This window comes from Leptonotus elevatus, chromosome 6, assembly GCF_054856555.1.
Source record: "Leptonotus elevatus isolate MCC_2025b chromosome 6, RoL_Lele_1.0, whole genome shotgun sequence".
In the NCBI taxonomy this organism is placed as follows: domain Eukaryota; kingdom Metazoa; phylum Chordata; class Actinopteri; order Syngnathiformes; family Syngnathidae; genus Leptonotus; species Leptonotus elevatus.
In genome coordinates this window covers 21,322,215-21,344,580 of record NC_141244.1, presented here as the reverse complement: position 1 = coordinate 21,344,580, position 22,366 = coordinate 21,322,215, and the positions used below count along the sequence as shown (strand labels likewise).

The 22,366-nt window shown below is 38.8% G+C and overlaps 1 protein-coding gene across 4 annotated transcripts; it reads left to right on the top strand.

Annotated features, from left to right (window-relative positions):
• The first annotated feature begins 129 nt into the window (after positions 1 to 129).
• On the top strand, positions 130 to 22,248 carry inpp5b (inositol polyphosphate-5-phosphatase B). 4 transcript variants are annotated; one of them, XM_086079137.1, is made up of 23 exons: positions 130 to 426; positions 1,174 to 1,252; positions 1,391 to 1,488; positions 1,607 to 1,636; positions 1,715 to 1,825; positions 4,407 to 4,550; positions 8,956 to 9,037; positions 11,209 to 11,394; positions 13,167 to 13,268; positions 13,394 to 13,508; positions 15,096 to 15,212; positions 15,296 to 15,483; positions 15,571 to 15,682; positions 15,751 to 15,860; positions 16,770 to 16,905; positions 18,686 to 18,796; positions 18,915 to 19,080; positions 19,200 to 19,435; positions 20,657 to 20,764; positions 20,877 to 20,961; positions 21,129 to 21,256; positions 21,358 to 21,469; positions 21,873 to 22,248. In XM_086079137.1, the coding sequence occupies exons 1-23, from the start codon at positions 369 to 371 to the stop codon at positions 21,980 to 21,982; spliced, it is 2,724 nt and encodes a 907-aa protein (XP_085935263.1). In that variant the 5' UTR covers positions 130 to 368; the 3' UTR covers positions 21,983 to 22,248. The 4 variants fall into 4 exon arrangements, with proteins under 4 accessions (XP_085935263.1, XP_085935265.1, XP_085935264.1 ...); XM_086079139.1 differs by lacking the exons at positions 130 to 426; positions 1,174 to 1,252; positions 1,391 to 1,488; positions 1,607 to 1,636; positions 1,715 to 1,825 and adding an exon at positions 4,037 to 4,248; XM_086079138.1 differs by lacking the exons at positions 130 to 426; positions 1,174 to 1,252; positions 1,391 to 1,488; positions 1,607 to 1,636; positions 1,715 to 1,825 and adding an exon at positions 4,037 to 4,326.
• Positions 22,249 to 22,366: the final 118 nt, after the last annotated feature.

The following is a 22,366-nucleotide window of genomic DNA, read 5'->3' as shown; positions in this document are numbered from 1 at the left end:
AACAAAAAGGTTTTGTATAACCCATCCTCCCCGGGTCGGTCCATTTTTGGGGTTTTTTTTTTTTTTTACCCAACTGTCCTTTGCGTGTGGATGTTTGTGTGTGCGTTGACAGCCCGGTTGTGACGTCACTCGGGTGCGGGCTCCAGAATCTGTGCGTGGCAGTCGTGGAAAACCAGCACCAGCAGTACTGAGAGTTTGCCCTCAAACAACTGGACTTTTGGACACAAGAAGAAAAGTAACATTCCAACAAACAAGTCTGCTGTCTGCCTGCCGCCTCTGCGTTGCTCTTGTCGCCCACTCATGAGAGCCACGACGACCACCCACGCGTGGACTTCCTGCAAGTTGGCTCAAGACATACCACAACCGTCATGGATCAGTCAATCGCCGTCCAAGACACCCTGCAAGGAGACGAAAACTGCATCATAGTATCCTTTCTTTTGTTGCTCTTCGCGTGAGGGATTTTGTTTCTTAATCTCAATTTAGGATTTTTAATCCTGTCCTGGTCTGTTAAAATGATTGGTTGGATGCAATAAAAGGCGTTATGCTCGGCGAATTGTGACATTTTAAACGAGAAAATGTGATTCGAGGACACGTTTGCATGTTAGACGGGTGGGACAAAACTAAATTGGGAGCCAAGTTTGGTAGTCGCCGCGTTAGGCCACGAGGTGGCGCCGTTTCTTCACCAAAGCCAGAGACGTCTATAGAGAGAGAGTTTGTCCAAGCAGGGTAACAAGATGGCGTCCGTATGTCATGGCCAAACTCTCTCTGGCCGAAGCCACCAGCGAGCCACTTACGTTGAGGTCCCCAGTTTACGATAGCGGCGTAAAAATGCGGCGTAACACGGCACACAATTGTTTTTCACGTGATTGTCAGATGTGGCAAAAAAGTTTTTATTCACACGTTGTGATTATGTAGAAATATACATTTATTTATTTTTTTTAACGTACTTTAGTTAAATCGTAGGAACATTAAATACTCAAGTAGCCTCACTCACTTAATAACTTAATTTAGTTTTTTCTCAACACTGCCCTACTGAATAAATCAGACAGGGTAAACATTAGTACTCAAGTAGAGGTATTGGGAAATTTGTTGTATTTAATTTAGTAAGGAAGACTGTTCAGTTTGATGCTTAAATGTTAAGTGGCATTTTCCTGAATTTAGGCGTAAAACATGCTGTGCAATGTGATGTCCTCTTGGATGAAATGACTGAAAGCAGACTGCTGGGATTGGTGGAGTGTGCCAAACAGCATGCGTGAGTTCTGATACTGATACTGGTAGAACTGTATAAAAAAAAAATGTTTTCTTATATTGAATGTGATTGTGCAGTGTAACTAATGAAGTTAGTGTATGTACCCAAAGAGTCACTATTCATTTTTGTTTTTTCGAACAGAATCTTTATTTATACCCATCGGAGGATGGCAATTACCGCAGAGGACGTTTCTCTGGAGGACGTTGTGCCGATCGACCTCGACTTTGCTGTTGTTGAGAGTGAGCAAACAGTCTATCCATCCAATATATAGTATATCGTTGAAAAGTTATTTCATTTCAGTCGTTCAATTCAAAACATGAAGCTTATGTTAACCGAACATGCGTTGCTGTTTTACAGTTTTCTCCCCAGAGGAGCTCGTACTTGTCGGTAAGTTTTTTTTTGTGCGTGTAATTGTTGTTAACTATTGTAATATAAAACGAAAGTTTCCCTTATGTGTTCTTGAAGGCGCTGATACGCGAGTGCGAGTGAGTTACAAGGACGAAAGTCTGGAGCTCAAACTTCCCTTCGGGTCTCACTCGAGACTCTTCCTCGGCGAGGTCATCAGGTCGTGGAGCGGTAGGTTTCTTTTAATGAGAGATATTTTTTTTTTGTCCAAACAATTTAAAACAGCTCACAGTTTTTTTGTTTTTATTTGATCAAACGTACAATAAAATAGGGGTGTGCCCAAAAAATCGATTCTCATAAGAATCACGATTCTCATTGAGTACGATTCAGAATCGATTTTAAATATCCCAAAATCGATTTTATTTAAATTAATTTATACTTTGCCTTTGTCTCTGTGTGCTTTTATTTGGAGCGCTGTTCATGTTTTACCCAATTTAGCCACTTAGGGGCAGTGTGGTTCCACGCGGTCTAATACACTGTTAAGTTGTAGCCACATTAGAGAGTAGAAGGAAAAAGTCACGATCAATCAATAAAAGTTGGGTTTTTTTTGCAGTGTGGAGCCGTTCTTTTGAGTGATAAAAGTAGCGTGCTAATTAGCATTAGCGAGTCAGACTGGAGTAGATCATTACAATTCCTTGCACATCTATAGATTGAAGCAAAAATCATTGTCGATCAAATCACTTTGAATAAAAAATCATTCTTAATCGAAAATCTATTCTGAATCGAATCGAATCGTGAGACATTCAAAGATTCCCACCTCTACAATAAAACATCTCACAGGTGTATCTAGCTAAACAAACATGGCCAAAAGGTTCAACTCAGCAATGACTTTCATTTGACCATAACAAAATCTCCTCAATGCATGTAGGCAAATGTGTTGTGGTCTGATGAGTGCAAGGTTCGACTCTTTGGCCATAATTCCAAAAGGTATGTTTGGCACACAAGTCATGCTAGTCGCAACGTCGCATAGCAGCAATGGCTAACGTCAGGTTGTTTACAGTGCTAATGCTACCTTAGTATCGCTAGTACCTCTATATTGTTGAAGCCAGCGACTTTGTATCGGAATGTGCACTTTCATAATCACGTGAAAATGGTACCCGAGGGGCGTGGCTTTGGTAGAGACTCAGAGCGGGACGGATAAGCGAAGTGATGCTACATTCAAATCTTGCTAGAAGTTTTAACTCTGCAAATTTCACTAAAGCACGAAAATGTTATAATCCACCTTTTTCTAGTTCTCACACTGTGCCCCACCCCCGCCCCCTATTGGAGCATGGAAGTCACCCCCCTCCCCTCTTTCCTCGGTTTCCCTTTCATCTAAAAAATGTGGGTGCCGTCTGGCGACCCATCAGCTTTCCCATTCTGTCTCGCTTGTTTATGTTGGCATCATTTGTCTTTTTTATTCTTGGACGGGTTAAAACTTAAATACATTTTGTACTTGTGACATGCAATAGGAATAAAATTTAATTCCATTTCCATAATTTGGACAAATCAAAGTAGCGTATACTACCTTAGTTCTAATAGTATAATTCATTTCAGTATCAAACAGGGTTCCCACAGGGTCTAAAAAAGTCTTTAAAAGTCTAAAATTCAGAAACTTAAATTTTAGGCCTTAAATGTCGAGAAAAAAAAACACACACACCCTATTTTCATCCCAGGTCGAAAATTTTATTTACCCAAGTCTTAAAATTCTTACACCGGCTCCATCCATCTGTAGTGATGAGAAATTTTGAACATGTTCAAAATGAGGCTAACTGCACTCTTTGACAGACGAAAATGTAATTTGCGCAGCGTTGCGCGCACGGTTATCACACCTCGTCACAATAAAACTGTCCCGATAGCTGGAAAATGTAGACACTTTTATTTTGTAGATACCGCAGGAAGTGTTGTTGTCCGTGTGGTGCAGCTGTAATTTGCAATTTTTTACGTTGTTGTAACTTCGAAACATCGATATAGTCATGAAAATTACCATTGTTGGTCTAAAATTCTAGTCATAATGGTCTAAAAAAAAAAGAAGTCTAAAATGGTCTAAAATTTAACGTAGTGATTCCTGCAAGAACTCTTTATGCAGGTGTAGTATCGAAGTTGGAATTTTAGTATCTTGATAACAATAGCACATGCTTTCCCGGAAACATGTTTGGCACCAAACACTTTTTTTTTCCTTCTTCTTCTTTTTTTTTTTAAAAGAAACCTGTTCATCCAGGCCATCTTCCTGGTATTCAGCTAAAAAAAAATACCCTCATTGCTTGAAGTGTACCTGCATTTTTCTCTGATTACTCATTACAAACTGAATTCTGGGCGTCACATGACCATGACGTACTGAGAGTAATGACGCAAGAAGAGGTGGAGTTCATATATAGTTTATAGTTTAGTTCTTTCCTGGACGTGAATCCTCTCCCTCTTGACTCCCTTTTTTTTTTTTTTTTAACTTTCAAGATTTACCTTTCACTTCATCCAGCTCAGCGTGATGGGATTAGTCAGGCAGTTGTCACTTTTGTCACTGGGGTGCTTTTTTCCAGTAGATGCCTCTCGAGGACTTGGATGATGTCGTTTTGGGTAGTGGTGTTTTATTTTGGGTGACCGGCGAAGAATGTCAGGTAGGGGACTAAAAATGGAGGGTTTACGCAACGTGGTGCCGGTTGGTGCTAAAGCTAAGCTGGTGGGAAATGGCGATGGTGAGCCACCTCCCCACACAATTTTGATATCTACCGACTTGATTTTAAATTGTCTTCCTCTCTCTTTCTGTTGGCCTCAGATGTTTGCAAGTTTCCAACACAAGAAGCCAAATTTGAGTGGATCAGCAAATACCGAAAAGCCACCAAAGGCCAGGGACTTGTCAAACAAGCCTTTGCACCCCTCGGCACAACGCTGAATAAACTCAACCAGCACAGGAAAACAGGTTTGTCGCACACTATCGCCGATTGACTGAGGGCCACACTGCATCACAAAAAAAGTGTTGTTGATCTTCTATCACAAACAGCTGGGGTGAAAAAAACTTTACAGACATACGAATACTATTTTTTTTTTCATATACACTGTCAAAGAGGTATTTAACCCTTAACTCATTCACTGCCATTGATGGCTATAGACGTTTTATAGATTTCTATTAGTTTAAAAAAAAAAATCCCACTTTTGTTAACAAGAGTATAAAAAAAATTATTGTTCATTTAGAACAGATATAAAATTTGTTAACTAGTGAAGTCATGCGATTAATTATGATTAAAAAATGTAATCCCCTAGCGCCCCTAAATTTTTAATAATCTTTTCTTTAATAATAATAATAATAATAATAATTACAATTACTTAAAAAAAAAAGGCTATTAAAAATTAGGTTGAGTCAGGCGATTAACATTTTTCATTATTAATCGCATGACTTTAACTCACGATTAATCACAAATTTTGTATCTGTTCTAAATGTACAATATTTTTTCCTAGGTTCTATACTCTTGTTAACAAAAGTGGGGAAAAAATGTTAAACTAATAGAAATAGTTCAAATGAATTTTTGACATCTATAGCCGTCAATGGCAGTGAATGAGTTAAAATACTGTTTGGGTCAATTTTTCGACAGCAACAAAAAGTCCTTAATTTGATTACTTTTCTTAGAGTTTCCCAAAATACACACTAAAAAAGAAAAATATTTGCACTTTGCATTCTTTTTTTTTACAGCTGCTACAAAGTTTGTGTTCAAATTATGAGGCTGTTCTTGGTCAAATTAAAATGGATTTTAGATACAAAAATGTGCCCTAAATCAAAGAAATTTGTGAAAGTGGCAGTTACGTCGGTAAACTGCAAATTGTGCGCCTTTTCGCACTTCCTACATCACTAAAATAAATTTTGATACTGCTATTTTAGGACTGTCAGTGAAAAAAATTTGTTACGAAGGTCACGGCACACGATTTTATTCATTTAGAAAAGTTGGGACAACTTTACACACACACACACACAAAACATTCTTATACTATTACTGCAGTTTCTCATCCTACTTCTCGTCCCCAAAATGCTTCTCACCTTTTGGTTTTCGGGGGATTGACAAAAATGATTTCGGGTGGTGCTTATTATTGTTTCAAAGTTAGCGTCCGTCATTCGACAGTCTGCCAACGAAAACGTCTGCTTACAGACCCATGAGGGAATTATGAACAATTCCAAATACCACTCAAAACCTCAAGACAAGTCTACTAGAACAGCTGGACTTTATTTGTGATATTCAGAAGCACTTCTGTGTGATCAACTCCCATTTAACATGATTTTAAATGTAATCGTTTATTTATTTATTGTGTTTTTTTTTTAACACAGCCACATCCCCACTTATAAGAGCGTGTGCCCGCTTGTGCAACGACATTGTCTCAGTGGTGTATTTTTTTTTTGCTTCCGTCTCGAAAAGATTATTTTATTTTTCCTTGAAAGTAGCAAGTACGGTAGCTTTGGCTGTGTTTGGCATGTTAGCTCCTCCCCTCCCACGGTAACGTTAGCATGGGCTGGTCTCGGTCGGTCGCTCCCTGGACTCTGCGTCTGATGCACAGAATGCGTGGGAACAAAGCAGGGATATGTCATTGGTCATGAGAGACTCTGGTATGACAAACAAATATTCTCATTTTCCTCCCCCCACCTGCTACGTTTGTTGTTTTGTTGGCGGTGCTTGATAGTTAGCTTCGGCTAATTAGCAGCCTAGCTCGAGGAAGTGAGTGGGTGGGAGCCAGGCTGCCCGTCGACGATTATTGGAAATCTCAGAAGGGAGATTACGCTAATTTTCTCAAATGTAACCCTTTATATCTATCATTTTAACTAGATGGACGTATTTTATCCTGACACGTTGTTACGCCGTCGTTTGAGTGTTTTGTGATGCTACCGTTGTGTTGTTGTGGTTACATTTTGTAATAACGTCATTCATTGGGACACAATTTGTGTCTTCATCTCTTTTGTGTCTTTTTTTATTTTTTATAATCCCGGATACTTTTGCCCTTGTAGCATTTGAGTTAAGTAATTTAAGTGGCAAGCTAGTAAATGTGCCTCCGTGTTTTCTGAAGCTTTTAATAATTTTATTTAAAAAAAATGCTCATTCCTCTTCGGATTTATGGCGCAAATTGCACAGGCGGTTGTGTAATATTGAACTTTGTGCATTGTATTTGAAAGGCTATGAATGGCTGATGTGGATGAGATGATAAAGGGTTTGATAAAGAGGCATATCAGTGGAAGTGCAGCTTCGGACCATCCAAAGACTAGCTGAGGTAACTAACTAATTGCACAGGAATGCAAAATGTGCTTAAAATGTATGGCAGAAGTGGCATATTGCGTGTGCAAATTCTGGGAAAACAAAGTTACTTATGTGGAAGTTGGAGTAAATGTGAGGAAAGTACAAAGCAATTTGGTGAATAAACAGAAGTCAACTAACACCAATGTGTAGAATAGCAACACAAAGATGCTGAGTTGTCTTAAGTCATAGGTGTCAAACTCCGGTCCTCGAGGGCCGTAGTCCTGCAGGTTTTGGAGGTTTCCCTCTTCCAACACGAGCTGATTCCAATCAGCAGGATCGTTATCAGGCTTATGCAGAGCTTGCTGATGAGCTGATCATACATCAGGTGTGTTGGAGAACGGAAACAAACCAAAACCTGTAGGAATGCAGCCCTCCAGGACCGATGTTTGACACCTATGTTTAAGTGCTCTACACAGAAGCGGAGGGATGAAAAAGAATGCCAGGTGAAAATGTTGGCGCAGAAGTGTTAATTAATTATGCAACTTCAGAAATCCCTTATTTATGAAATTACAAAAGCAGCCAAGTAAGGAATGTATGTATTGAAGTTGTATGCATAATGCACAAAGTGCATTAAAAAGCTCGCATCGGTATCGGCGAGTACCAACAAAAAACGGGCCGGTGCCATTTACCGATACTAGTATCGAAATTTGTGATCACAGGTGTTCGGTGCATGCGTTTCCTGTTTCACAAAGGTTTTCAAGCAGTGCCTGACCAAGACAGTAATGATTTTGTATCCAAGTGAGTATGCAGTTCTTTAGAATAAAAAAACAAAAATACGGCATGGTATCGATAAGGTATAGGCATCGGCGGATACGGCACAGTATCCGTATCGGAAGCCAAAAAGTGGTATCGGAACAACACTAAATGCAATACTATACGCATGTGAGGTGCAGGTATTATTTTTGTCCACTATTCGGATGTTATAATGTACATTACTGTATCTGTGACTATGACTGAATGCGTGTGACTTGTGACTCGGTGCATCAGAGTATACTGGCTGACCGTTAACCACACATATGGGGAACTCTGGCAGTAAATGTGTTAGTATTTTAAACTGTAAAGATAATCATTAATATAATATAAAATTCATCGTGCAACAATATCCTTACAAATAAATGGCTTACAGATGATACAGATACAAATATATTTGTATCTCAGGACAACATACTTCTTTGATACTGATGACAACTTTCAGGGATTTTTGGAGCGTTATAGAAAAGGCACAGTAGCACAAATAAGAGGAAGGCCGTTGTGGTGTTAAAATGGAAATAAAGCAATAGAGAGTTGCCTTTCCGTTGCATCGCGTTTGTATAAATGCTTTGTAGTTGAGTAAAGAACTCCGACCACAAAATGAGGAAATACTGTTGTTTAGTTTCACATTATGGTGCATACATCTCCAAATAATCAAATAAGACATGTCCAGGACCTAATTTGAATCATTTTGCGGGTTAGAGTTACTGAGCACAACAATATATCTAGATTTAATGGTGGCCCTTTGCACAATCAATTTTTTTCCATTCTATTGTTCTCCAACAAAGATATCATCTTTAATCACCCGAGCGGGCTTTCCTTTCCGAGCGCAGGGCGCCGAAAGCATTTCACTGTGTGCCGACCCAGACCTAACCAGGCACTCCTTTTTGCCCTTCCTCTTGCTTTCACATCATTTCTCCTCTCACCATTTTATGAGAACGACTGTTATATTATGTCACGTGTGCAGTGCACTGTGCTCTGCAGGCCAATCTCTCATATCGACTTAATTTCTTGCCCGAAAGAACGCGGCCCACCCTTTCAGGAGCCAGCTGTGTTTAGACAACGGCCACGCTGTCTCCCATCCCCCCCCCTCATTAGGATGCAACACCACTCGTGGGACACTTCATTAGGTACACCTGTATCCCAAAACTCCGCCTTCATCAAGACAATGATGCATTTTTGATGGATTAGGGATTCAATAGGCAGATACAAGTGTGCCTAATGTTGTGGCCAGTGAGCGCACTTTTCAACCAATCTACATGCTCAACATTCTTCTTTTGTTTTTTGTTTTTAAACCAACAGACAAATCGGCAGACAAGAAAAAGCGAAGCTTGGAACGGCTGAAAGCGTCCAACAGCGCGACGCACAGCCCCAACACAGAGAGGTAAAGCATTTACGCCGGCAATGAATGCCCTTACATAACCAGCTTTTGTACCCTGTAATGGAAAGGAGTTCTCCTGAGTTCTTGGAAGGCTTTCTGTACTCCAGGAAGAAAACAAAACGATGTCAAGCCAAGCATTGAATTTAGCATTCAGTCCGCTAACACAGCATAAACGGTCATTTAAAGAACATTAAACAGGACCAAGAGAAAGCACGTTTGATTGGCTCTTACGTCGGCAACGTGGTGATGCCGGCAATTCAAATTTTATTTGCAGCAAAAAACAAGAGGCTGATGCTCGGTTGAGCACGCGACACTCACTTCCCCTGACTTGTTGTGTTAAAATTGTCGCTGTCCGACAAGTATTTTATACGGCACACTCGACAGCACTGCCGTCTGAAATGTGATCACACAGGGAAAAGTGAATATTTCTAGACTTGGAGAGGTCCTTTTACCCTCTTGTTGTCCACGTTTTTATACAGTCTAATTGTTATCTACTCGCCAGACGTGTCTAGCGCCGCCTGGCTGTTTGTTACAGCATCGGCATCAATGGGTTTGCTTGAAAAGCTACAAATGTTCTATTTGTCCAACTGAGGGTTAATTAAGAGCTTAAAACACGCCATGTAGATAGTCAAACATGGATGTCAAAATGCTGACTCACTGTCGACTGATTCAAGTTCTGTTTGTTTGTTTTTTCCCCACCGCACAAAAAAATTCCCTGCAGCCTCCTGCCAGAGCATTGTTTGGTTAAAAGAAAAACAACAACAACAAACGTCATTGCATTGCTCGATACTTTTTTTTTGGGTGTCTATTCGGTGTGTTATATGAATTAATTATTTGAATATTTACCAATGACTTATTTCTTCTGCTCTGGCGTAATGCAGTGCTCTTGTTACCTGAATTTTCATTTCATTTTTAAAAGTGTCTTCTTTGTTGTGTGCTTTTGTCTGTTGTTACATCAAAACAATATTGTCAAATACCTCAATTGAATTTGAAACCCAATAAGATAGTTGGCTAAATCGTATGCATAACTAAAATATGCATGTTGTGTAGGCGTCAAAACAACAAGAGATGTTAACATATTTTGTTGTAAATATTGGAATACCGTACGTAGTACCCACAGCATTCTCTGTGAGAAATACCGTAGGTTTAGAAGTGAGGCTCTCCAGGCTTGGGAAGCTCATCCAATCCGCAGCTTCGATGGATTTGGAGCGTCATTTTCCTTTGAGAGGTCAATTAAACTTGGCTGAATCGTGACCCGCAAGCAGTCTGCCGCCGCCGCCACTCTTGGACTGATCTTCAAAGATGAGTTCAGTTACAGCTTATTCCTAGAAGGATACCTCCTCCTCTCTTGTTTCATATTGACAACACAGAAATAGAGCTTGAATGCATTCCATTCCGGGGCAGTTTTAAGTGCTGCATTTCTCGTACAGTATTGGAATGTTTCCATGGGAACTTAGGATGGTACATTTTTGAAATATTTCAATTTGAAAGGGGTAACTGTGAATTGAGAGTAATATCATATTCAAAAATAAATCCCAACTTTAAAAAAAAAAATCTGAAGCAGCAATATGTCCAAAATAGTCCAATAGCAAAGTGTGACATTTCAACATATTTATTCGTAAGAAAAACTTCATCAAGTTTGAAATTCTTCTGATGGATAAACCGCACCTTTGTATTGGCCGCAGGGTCCAATGCAAGTGAAAAAAGTAGCAGCTTATAAATCCAGAAATTACTGTAAATACTACTCACTCCCCTGACCCAACCCATTCAAAAATGAACAAAGCCACCACCAATAAAGTCCCATTCTCTATGCTAATAAAAATGCCTAAATTTAGAAATTTCTCAAGCCTGGCCTGTGTGTTTTTGCTAAATCCTTGCATGAAAGCTGCTTGTTTTCATCAGGATTATGCTAAACATGTTTTCTTCAACTTTATTTTTTTAATTTAAGTAACCTATTCAAAGCCACTCTTAAATTTAGAAAAATGCGGTTTTATTCCCATTAATTCTCATGGAAAGTTTCCATCAACACCAACAAGTTATGCTGCACCATAGTGACGGAGGGCTGTGATATATCAGGACACAAAAAATTATGTTATAGCGTCTTTCCATCTTGGTCTGTGCCAGCTCACCTAACCGCTATCTCGTTTATCTTCCTCTCTCTCTCTCTGCCGCAGTCAGAGCGTCTCCAACCAGGGCATCTCCAGCCGGGACGAGCGGGATGACCTGGTGCGCTCGTCCAGCCACACGCCGTCCAACAAATCTCACATTCTAACCATGCCGCAGTTCGGCCTGCGAGACAACCTCATCAAGTGCGAGCTGCTGAAGAACGAGGACCTGTACATTTACCGAGAGCATTTCAGGTACGTAACGGCGTAGAAGGGCTGTGCAATTAACTCATTCACTGCCATTGACGTCAAAAATGTATTTGAACTATTCCCATTAGTTTAAAATTGTTTCCACTTTTGTTAACAAGAGTATGAAAACCTAAAAAAAAAAAAAAATTTATTTTAGAACACATATAAAATTTGTGATTAATCGTGAGTTAACTAGTGAAGTCATGCGATTAATTACGAAAAAAATTTAATCGCCTGCGCTTTTTTTTTTTTTTATATTTTCTTTTTTTTAAAGAAAAGAAAATATAACAAATTAGGGGCATTAGTCTTTTTTTTTTTTTTCATAATTAATCCCATGACTTTAATAGTTAACTCAAGATTAATCACACATTTTATATCTGTTCTAAATGTACAAAAAAAATCTAGGTTTTCAAAAGTGGGAAAAAAATTTAAACAAATCGAAATAGTTCAAATGGATTTTAGACGTCTATAGCCGTCAATGGCAGTGAATGAGTTCATAGAAATTAAATTACAATGTCATTTATTAGACTCTACAATTTCAAAATCGGCATAATCGTAAACAAAAATAGAAGATTATTAATACTAATCTTGAGTTGTTTAAATGTATATACTTGCATCTTTTTTATTTTAAAATTACTAATTTATTCAATCTTGTTTGGTCCAAAAGGAACCGGACTAATTCTAGTGTTTCAAAGAAATGTGTCTTAATATTTTTTAATGTTTAAACATTTTCTTGTTTTGTACCAAAAAACGAATGATTGTCCTAATCGTGATTTCAGTTATTACCAAATTAATAGTGATTCATATTTTCTTCATAATTGTGCAGCCCTACGGCATCGTTTGAATTGGTAACTCAATGTTAATGCATGTAGAATTGCGCCCCCCCCCCCCCCCCACACACACACACTTTTTACAGTACTATTTCCACACTAGACTTCTCTATAGCGAACTTATTTCGAGCATTTTAACTCATCTTTCAAGGCAAACAGAATATTGTGTGCTATGTCTACATAAACATGGTGGGTAGTAGGTAACACATGAAAGATTGCGTTCCATTCTTTCATTAGAAAAAAAAAAGTATGTTTCTACCTTATTTTGTTCTTTAGTCATCACGATTTGAAAATAGGTAATTTATTTAAGTGACATTGAGCGAAAATTGAAAAAATTAAGGAGAAAACAAGCTGTTTGTGAAAAGATACGTTTTCTGCACAGCAGTGACTTTGGCACTATTTTTTATTTAGTGACACTCTGAATTAGATTTAATGTGACAAAGGTTTTGATCATTCACGTCGTCCTTGAAAACGTTCTATTTCATCGGATTCATCATGTTTCATTGTCATTTCAAACTACCAGGAGTCCATTGAAAAGAGATGCAATGCTGCCATCTGCTGGCCATAGTTAGTAGGTGTTTTTGATTTCACAAGCCCATTGACCAGGCAGCGCATCCATTGGGATTTTAGTAAACGACATTAAACGTTTTTGGCGGTAAGAGAGTTAAGAAAGTAGCCTAAACATTGGGCATAAGTTGGATCATGCGAGTGTTATGTTAAAAAAAAAAAGTGAGTCAACATTATATCTGTACTTAATGTGTTAAGCTCTTTTCTAAATAAAGTAGTAGCCGCCTGGAGGAGTTTGCACTGCCTAAACGTTGCTTGCAGCTCATCGTCTTCATTCATTATTGACTTGTACAAATGGATCCCTCCTTTTCTCGAAGGGGCTTTAGCACCGTGTCATGAAATTGCGCCACGTGGCTCCTCATGACTGCCATTTTCTTCCAGCTTTTTCCTGGGCACGTACAATGTGAATGGGCAGACGCCCAAAGAAAGCCTGCGTCCATGGCTGAGCTGCACGGTCAACCCTCCTGACATGTACTGTGTGGGGTATGTACCAACTGCCGCAACACTTGCTTCACACAGCCGGGTGATGAGCACACACTGATCCTACCTATATTTTAGTTTTTTTGTTTAAGTGCACTGATAATTGTTTGCCTTTTTTTTGGGGCTAGTTTCCAGGAGCTGGACCTCAGCAAAGAGGCTTTCTTCTTCAACGACACTCCCAAAGAGATGGAGTGGACTAAGGCAGTGTCCGACGCCTTGCATCCTGATGCCAAGTATGCCTTAGTAAGAAAGTCTCCTTTTTTTTTCTCTCCCTCAATCGCATTTCTTTTTTATTTATCTGCAACTGTTTGTGCATAGTATATTGTCGAAGTATTTTTTATTTTTTTTTGCAGTGTTCTTTTTCTTCTTTCATCTGCTTCCCCTTTTCTGCGACTGCTGACTCTAGATTACAAGTTTCCTTTTCCTCTGCGTTTGTATCACTGTTACCACTCTGAAAACATGTTTGACTTTCATTTACTTTAAGCACTCTGCGCTCATTGACATTGAGCAGCGGATAATTGTGCACAGTAGTAAACACCAAATTGTCTCTTTACATCAGTGGTTCTCAGAGTCCGCATCCCCCCCAAAAAAAGGACGAATGCAAGGGCCATTTTTAAAATCATTTGGCTTGGGTCAACTTTCTGTTAAAAATAAGGCAAAGAGATAAGGATTTTTCAAGATTTTGGGATGGCCTTCACCCCTGTACCGCACTTGACTAAATCCACCCCTGCAATGAACAGCAACCGAATCTGTAAGCTGACAATTTAAAAAACTTTTACTAGTTTTATTCGTTAATTCGGGATCACTAATGTGAAATCTTCATAAATTAGAGCAGAAAGTGGAAGAAAGTATTTGCTTCTAAAATTGAATTGGCTTCATTCAATTCAATTATTTAGAAGAGAAATGACCTCATTTTAGTCATAAATAATTTATTTGCATCTTTGGTCATCAAATCAAATCTCAAGCGCAGGGGTGGCAAAGTTTGGTCCTCGAGAGCCCCTATTCAGCCTGTTTTCCATGTTTCTTTCCACTAACACACCTGATTCATGATCAGGATTGTTATCAGGCTTCTGCAAAGCTTGTTGATGAGCTGTTTGTTAGATTGCGCTGAAGGAGGGAGACATGGAAAACAGGCTGGATAAAAAAAAATCTTACTAAAACACTTTTATTTCAGTTAATTTTGACTAGAGATAGACCGATATGTTTTTTTTCAGGACCGATACCGATTATTAGTAGTCAAGACCGCCGATAACCGATATTTGGAGCCGATATTCATTTTCACCAAAAGGGAAAATATTAGCATTAAAAAAAAAACTCCAGCTCTTAATTTTTGGGGAATTTTAAAGCATATGTTTATTGAACAACCTTTAGGGTTAGTACATTTTGGAGTAAAAATAAATAAATCTTAGTCAGTAGACATTTTTGTTGTTAAAAATCTAACAAAAAGTTCCGGGATCTCCCAGGGGGCAGTAGCATGTTTTCAAAAGTTAAATAAAAACCTTGAAGAATAGTTTCCGGCAGTAAATAAAGTATTCAAAAAATTTTAAATATCTGAAATATAAAATTTTTACTTATCTTAGTTTGAATTTCAAACAAAAAGTTCCCATCTCTGGAAAAAAAATGATTAGTTCCCTATTTTTTTGTTTTTAAATGGATCTATTATCGGCCATATGATTCTTCAAAATAGCTGATGCCGATATTCATCAAGATGCTGATAATCGGTCCGGCCGATAATCGGTCTATCCCTAATTTTGACAAAAATGTACTGTACTGTAATTCCCTTTTTTTTTTACGTATTTTCCATAATGTCCCCTTTTAAAAACGTCACAGGTGAAGTTGGTGCGGCTAGTTGGCATCATGCTGCTCTTCTATGTGAAGAAGGAGCATGCGCAGTTCATTTCAGATTTGGAGGTGGAGTCAGTAGGAACCGGCATCATGGGGAGGATGGTAAAGACAACTCGGACTGATTCGCGACTGGCCGTAGTTGCCTTGTGATCTGATTGCGACGTCTATCAACTGCGCGCTGGCAGGGAAACAAAGGCGCGGTGGGCATCCGCTTTCGCTTCCACAACTCCGACATCTGCGTGGTCAACTGTCACCTGGCGGCGCACGTGGAAGAGTACGAGCGGCGCAATCAGGACTACAAAGACATTTGCAGCCGCCTCCAGTTTCGCCAGATTGACCTAATGCAGCCGCGGCTGTCCATCATGAAACACGAGTATGACAAGACATTATTATAATCCATCCCAAAAAGTTTGACCTTATCATTGTTTCATGTCTTTGTCTTTTCTTTGTCCTTGACCAGTGTGGTCTTATGGATCGGTGACCTCAACTACAGGATCAGCGACCTGGACGTCAACAACGTGAAGGACCTCATCAGCAAGAAGGACTTCGAAATGCTGCACACGTACGATCAGGTAATCTGATGACCTCATTTCAATCTTCTCGCGATCGATTGACGCTCACCAGATGTGTCCGTCGACAGCTCAAGAGGCAGATCGACGAGGAGGCGGTGTTCGTTGGCTTCGTGGAGGGCGAGATCGATTTCCAGCCCACCTACAAATATGACACCGGCTCCGACAAGTGGGATACGAGGTAATGGCAAATGAGTCGTCGAACTTTGCAGGCCTGGGAGATTAACTCATTCACTGCCATTGACGGCTATAAACGTCAAAGATTTATTTGAACTATTTCTAAAAAAAACTACTGTTTAGTTTCCACTTTTGTTGAAAATCTCTAAAAAAAAATGTATTGTACATTTAGTTTTGTACATAAAATGTGTGATTAATCGCGAGTTAACTAGTGAAGTCATGCTATTAATTACGATTAAAAACTTTAATCGCCTGAATTTTTTCTAATATTTTCTTTATTTATTTTTTCCTTTTTTTCTTTTTCATTCACTGCCGTTATCGGCTATAAACGTAAAAAAAATCATTTGAACTATTTCTATTAGTTTAACTTTTCCCCCCACTTTTGTTAACAAGAGTATGAAAACCTATATATTTTTTACTGTTAAAACATATAAAATGTGTGATTAATCGTGAGTTAACTAGTGAACTCATGTGATTAATTACATTTTTTTTATTATTATTATCGCTTCTTGCCCCTAATTTTTAATAATCTTTTTTTTTTAAATGAATTTATGGTAGTGAATGAGTTAACTGGCTTCCAGATTTTATTTTAAGAGCCATCTTAAAGTCCCTGTAAAGCCACAAATAAATGTCAGAAGTGTGTTTTTCCACAATCCTGTCAAATAGCAAAAGTACAACTAACGGCTAACAACGAGGCACTCTAAAGCGGCCACGGCAGTAGACTATCCAAAGGGAAGAAGCATTTTCAAGGTGTAAGCACCGCTGGCTAAATGAGTACTACATAGTTCTCAGCCTTGGCACATGCAATTATGTTTGTACATCTCTGAATTCACTACTTGGTGTCATTAACTTCCTCACCCTGTTATATTTGTTTTTGATATCAAGAGTAAAATGTGTTGTGTTGTGCTTTTAGTGAAAAATGCCGGGTGCCTGCGTGGTGTGACCGTATCTTGTGGCGAGGGAAAGACATCAGTCAGCAGCACTACCAGAGTCACATGGCGCTGAAGACCAGCGACCACAAACCTGTCAGTTCCCTGCTCGTCCTTGGGGTGAGTCGCCTTCAAAAGAGCAGCACCAGGGACCACTTTGTCCTCTTTCAAGTACGCAGTGTCCCTTTTTTGACAGAACGGGGATTTGGTAAAAAAGGCAGAAAGCTACCAAGCTTTAATCTCTCGCACACTGCCGAGCGTAATGCGACAGGGGGAGGGTTAATTGTTTTCAATTAAAGAAATACTTTGTATAAATGCTGCAAAAGATTTTTTGGGGTGTGTTTATGAATATGTAAATCTGCCTAACCTGCTTTGTTTTGCACCGTTATAATGTACCTCCTTCAGGAATTTACTGTCGTAAACCATCAAACCACAACTAATAAGTGATTCTCGGAGTGTGTCCCTCGGGCTCCCTCTAGTGGTGTATCCAAAGAATCATTTGCTTAAGGGGATACTTGACTCATTGAGCCATTTTCAGCAGCATTAAGGTTAATATTGAATTAATGAATTTGATAACTTCGTTACCCTTAAAAACGAATGTTTCCACTTGCTGTCGACTGAAGATGACATCGCCCGTGCTGAGGAAGTAGGTAACCGCCAATCATGGCTCACCTGTTTTCTAGGTTTGGTCAACAAACTGAGCCATGATTGGTGGTTACCTACTTCCTCAGCACGGGCGATGTCATCTTCAGTCGACAGCAAGTGGAAAATTTTGTTTTTAAAGGTATTAATTGTACATGAAAAATAATGAAATTCATTCTGGACAAAGTATAAACTTTTTACTTCTGAAAATGGCTCAATGAGTCAAGTATTCTTTTAAATGTTCAAACTGCATAACTTTACAGTGGTTTGAACTTTAAAAAAATAAATGTGTTATTATTATTATTATCATTATTATTACACTTAAATTGTCGTACATTTTTAGCTGCCATTCAGTTGCATTGCATATTTTAGAACTGCTTGTTTTCAAATGTTTATTTTGGTATATTTAGGTGCAGTGTTAATGTTCAAGTTGTGCATAATGTTACAGTAGCTTACAATAATGTTTAATATACTGATTAGGGTTGGGAATCGTTGAATGTCTCACGATTTGATTCCGATTTTTGGGTGTGCGATTCGATTCAGAATCGATTTTCAATTAATAACGATTTTTAATTCAAAATGATTTGATTGACAATGATTTTTGCTTCGATTTATAGATGTTCAAGGAATCGTAATGATCTACTCGAGTCTGACTCGCTAACGCTAATTAGTGCTCTACTCACGGCACTTTTATCACTCAAAAGAACGGCTCCATGCTGAAAAAAAATATATATATTGGAATAACTTGGTTGTGACTTTTTCCTTCTACTCTCTAATGTGGCTACAACTTAAGTGTATCAGACCGTGTGGAACCACACTGCCCCTAAGTGGCCAAATCAGGTACAACATGAACAGCGCTCCAAATAAAGGCACACACATCAAAGGGGGAAGACAGTATAAAATAATTTAAATAAAATCGATTTTAGGGCATTTAAAATCGATTCTGAATCGTACTAAATGAGAATTTTTTGGGGGGGCACACCTCTAATACTGATGCTGCTTATTTTTAGCGAATACTTAGGCGTATGACATTACTGTATTTAAATTTTGGTCATAATGGTGTAAGTTGGAGAGCCAACTACCAGTAAGTATTTTTTGGTGGTTGTACTTGGTGTGAAAAGTTTGTAAACTACTGTTAAAGAAGAAGGAGATGACAAATTAGGTTAAATAAAAAAAAAAGAAAGTATTATCGAAAGTAAAAGTACAGTATCATGTTTGTGTAATGATAATGTCCTCATTGCATCCTAATTGTGTGCAGATCAAAAGAGTTAATGCGGAATCCTACAAGAAGACCCTTGAAGAGATTGTTCGCAATTTGGACAAAATGGAGAATGAGTGCATTCCGTCCGTAACCTTGTCCAAACGAGAGGTAAAGTTAGATTTTTGTTTTGATTATATCAAACACAACAGATGATGTGACTTATTTATTTATTTATTTATTTATGAAATCAACCAATGACCATGCGTTCCCGCGCCATCTCTCTTAGTTCCACTTTGAGAATGTGAAGTACATGGAACACCAGGCCAGGACGCTGAGCATCGTCAACGACGGCCAGGTGCCGTGCCAGTTTGAGTTCATCCAGAAGCCCAACGAGGCCACGTACTGCAAGCCCTGGCTCACCGCCAACCCCAACAAAGGCTTCATCGCTCAGGGTGAGTCGCGCTTGATGTGACAGACCTCTTGTCTTTACAAAATATATATATATATATATATATATATATATATATATATATGCGGTCATAAATCCTCCAATTTAACTCAACAACACTAGGCGCTTCCGTGGACATCGACTTTGAGGTTTTTGTGAACCGCATCACGGCGCCCGACTTAAATTCCGGCAAGCAAGAGATTGAAGACATCCTGGTCCTCCACCTGGAGCGCGGCAAGGACTACTTCATCTCGGTGACGGGAAGCTACCTGCCCAGTTGCTATGGCACACCCATCCACGTTCTGTGTCGGCTCAGGGAGCCCATCCAGGACACGCCGCGGGAGACTCTCTGTCAAATGGTGGGTGTTTTTGTTTTGTTTTTTCCCCTGTGCTTGCAGATAGTGGAGATGTTTGAATCTGGGCTCGGGCCTTCATGTGTAGCGTTTCCAATAATATGCATGTTAGCTTTAGGGATAGACTGATTATCGGCGCCGATATTTGGCATTTTGGCACAAATATCGGCATCGGCCTTTGGATTCGTAAGAAGGCCGTTGGTATCTCACTGAGCAGTGAATGCTTGCGAACGTAGCAACATTTAGGGTTTTTATTAGGATTTGTAAGACGTTCACAGACAGTTTTTACTTGTCGCAAAGACATTTCAAACATATTCAGACAATTTTTTACTGTCTGCAAAGATCTTTTGAAACCTTTTACGAACCCGGACGAAAACCCGAAATTAGCTTACATTCACATGCATTTGTCGCTCAGTGAGATACAGGGAACTTTTCATTTATGGATTTATTTAAATTTCCACTTAATAAAAAAAAAAATGATGCTGACACTGGGAACTCCCTGCACTTTTTATTTTCAAAAGATATAAAAAAAAGAAATTGTGTTGAAATTTTGGAAAACTTTATTTTCAGTAGAAAACTTTTGAACTATTTACTTGCTTAGTTTTTAATTTAGCTTAACACATGCTGATGACCCTGGAAGCTCCCTGCAATTGTTGTTATAATTTTTAAACAAAGCTGTCAATTAGTTATATATTTAAAAGAAAAAGTAATTAAAAAAAAAAAGTTGACGCTGATATTTTCTCTTTTACTGCAAAGAAATATCAACTTGAAATATCGGATATCAGTCTCCTTGACTACTATTAATCAATATTGGTATCTGCCCTGAAAAAAACATATCAGTCTATCACTAGTTAGCTTAGTTTTAGGGTTGGAGTTGCTCTTAAGCAATGTCTACCATCTAGTGGTGAACACTGTTATTACAACTTAAAACTGCTCATTTTCAGTAAAAATTTTTAGCGTAAAAAATTATTGAAGGGCGTGCCCATCCCTGCTCTAAATTGTCTAGTGTTTTGAATGTATGAATGGTTGTATATATATGCCTTATGATTACCTGGCGACCAGTCCAGGGTGAGCCAACTCCTGCCCGAAGTCAGCTGGGATAGGCTCTCGCTCACCTACGGCCCTAGTGGGGATAAGCGGTTTTGAAATTTGGATGGATGGACGGATGGATCCTTGCCGATAAGAACCGTTGAGTCCGTTCTGATGAAATTGCTTCTGTTGCTTCAGATGGCGACATCCGTGAACGACAACGCAGAAAGCACAGAAAAGCCTCTCGACATTCCGAAAGAACTCTGGATGATGGTGGATCACTTGTTTCGCAATGCAATCAAACAGGTTTGAAAATGTGATTGCGGAGCCTTCAGTTCGATAAGATGTGTTAGCTTTCGTCTACTTTGCCTTGAATGAAAGAAGCTGATGGCTCAGGACGTCATTGTTGTCGTCACAGGAAGACATCTTTCAACAACCCGGACTCCGAAGCGAATTTGCCGAAATACGGGACGGCCTTGACACTGGCATGGCGGATTCTCTCTGTATCCTTTCAATCAGTGATTATCAAAGTGTTGCGTTTTACTTTTAAGTGCAATACTATTTGCATTCACACATTTTCTAAAACTGTTAAGTTTTCATTAGTTTGGCTGGTCTTACAACGTATACTTGGGTGCGAACGATCCATCCTTGACATTGTAATGATGCGTAGCTGGCAGTAACCACTCGGTAGCAGAGGCTTTGCTTCTCTTCCTGGATGCGCTCCCGGAGCCGGTGGTTCCCTACGCTTTCTACCAGCAGTGCCTCGAATGTTGCTCCGACGCCATCCAGTGTGAGAAGGTACTGTCTGCCTTCTGCAATTCACGTATTCTTCCGTTTGGTTGTTATAAATCTGACAAAAGTCTTTGTTTTTGTTTTTCCCCCTCCCCGTTTTTTTTAAGGTCATTTCCATGCTACCTCAGTGCCACCGAAATGTTTTTAATTATTTAGCTGCCTTCCTGCGGGAGTTGTTGAAGAATTCGGCGAGCAATCGATTAGATGTTACCATCGTAGGTAAGACAATACTGAAAGATGTTTGTGATTTACAGTGGAACCTCTTTGGGTGATCAAGGTAGCGTTTGATTTTTGCCATAGGAAATTGAAATCTTATTTAGGGTCAAAGTGACTTCATTGATTTTTTTTTTTTAATTGTGTTAAATATAATCAAAAGCCAATCTTTTTTTTTTTTAAATAACAACAAAAAACATAATCATCTTCCACAATGGCCAAATAGTGTTTTTTTATTTTAATGAGAATGACAAATTCTTAAAAAAAAAAAATTTAAACACTTAAAATTGTATTCCATTTAGTTTTACAAAAAAAAAATGTGTTGCAGGTTCAAATTGTCACAATGTTTTCAAATAAAATTCTCTGGTTGATCATAATTGTCATCACAAACTTGCGTCTCCATCTGTAGCCACCATCTTTGCCTCGTTGCTCCTACGGTCGCCGACCAAGCAGGACCTGGCGGAGAAGAGGAAAGCGCGGGAGTTCTTTCAGCACTTCTTGGGTCAGAGCTCATCCTAGACGGAGGACCACGTTGAAATAAAACACTAAAATAAGAAAAACTATTGTCCTGTATTTGAAATGAACTGTTAATAATTTTGCATATTTTCTTAGAGAGTCTTCAGATACATTAAAATGATATAGTTAATATGAGATACTATGATAGTATGTTTTTGTGATCTGTGGATTTGTTCATTGTCGAGCCTCTTTTTAATGTTTATTTAAAAATGTATTTTGATGTTATGATCTGCAGCATTTTTTTAAATATATAAAACGCTATTGGAAAAGGAATGTTTCATGTTTTTATTCTTGACACATTAAACTCCTACGAAAATGCATTTACTGGAAAATTCCTACTCATTTGCAACTCTAAACTATTTCTCATATTTTCTGATTTATATTCTG

Coding starts and splice junctions, on each gene's coding strand:
- inpp5b (XM_086079137.1), top strand. CDS start 369: ATGGATCAGTCAATCGCCGTCCAAGACACCCTGCAAGGAGACGAAAAC. Junction 9,038..11,208: donor CACAGCCCCAACACAGAGAG/GTAAAGCATTTA, acceptor TCTCTGCCGCAG/TCAGAGCGTCTCCAACCAGG. Junction 11,395..13,166: donor ATTTACCGAGAGCATTTCAG/GTACGTAACGGC, acceptor ATTTTCTTCCAG/CTTTTTCCTGGGCACGTACA.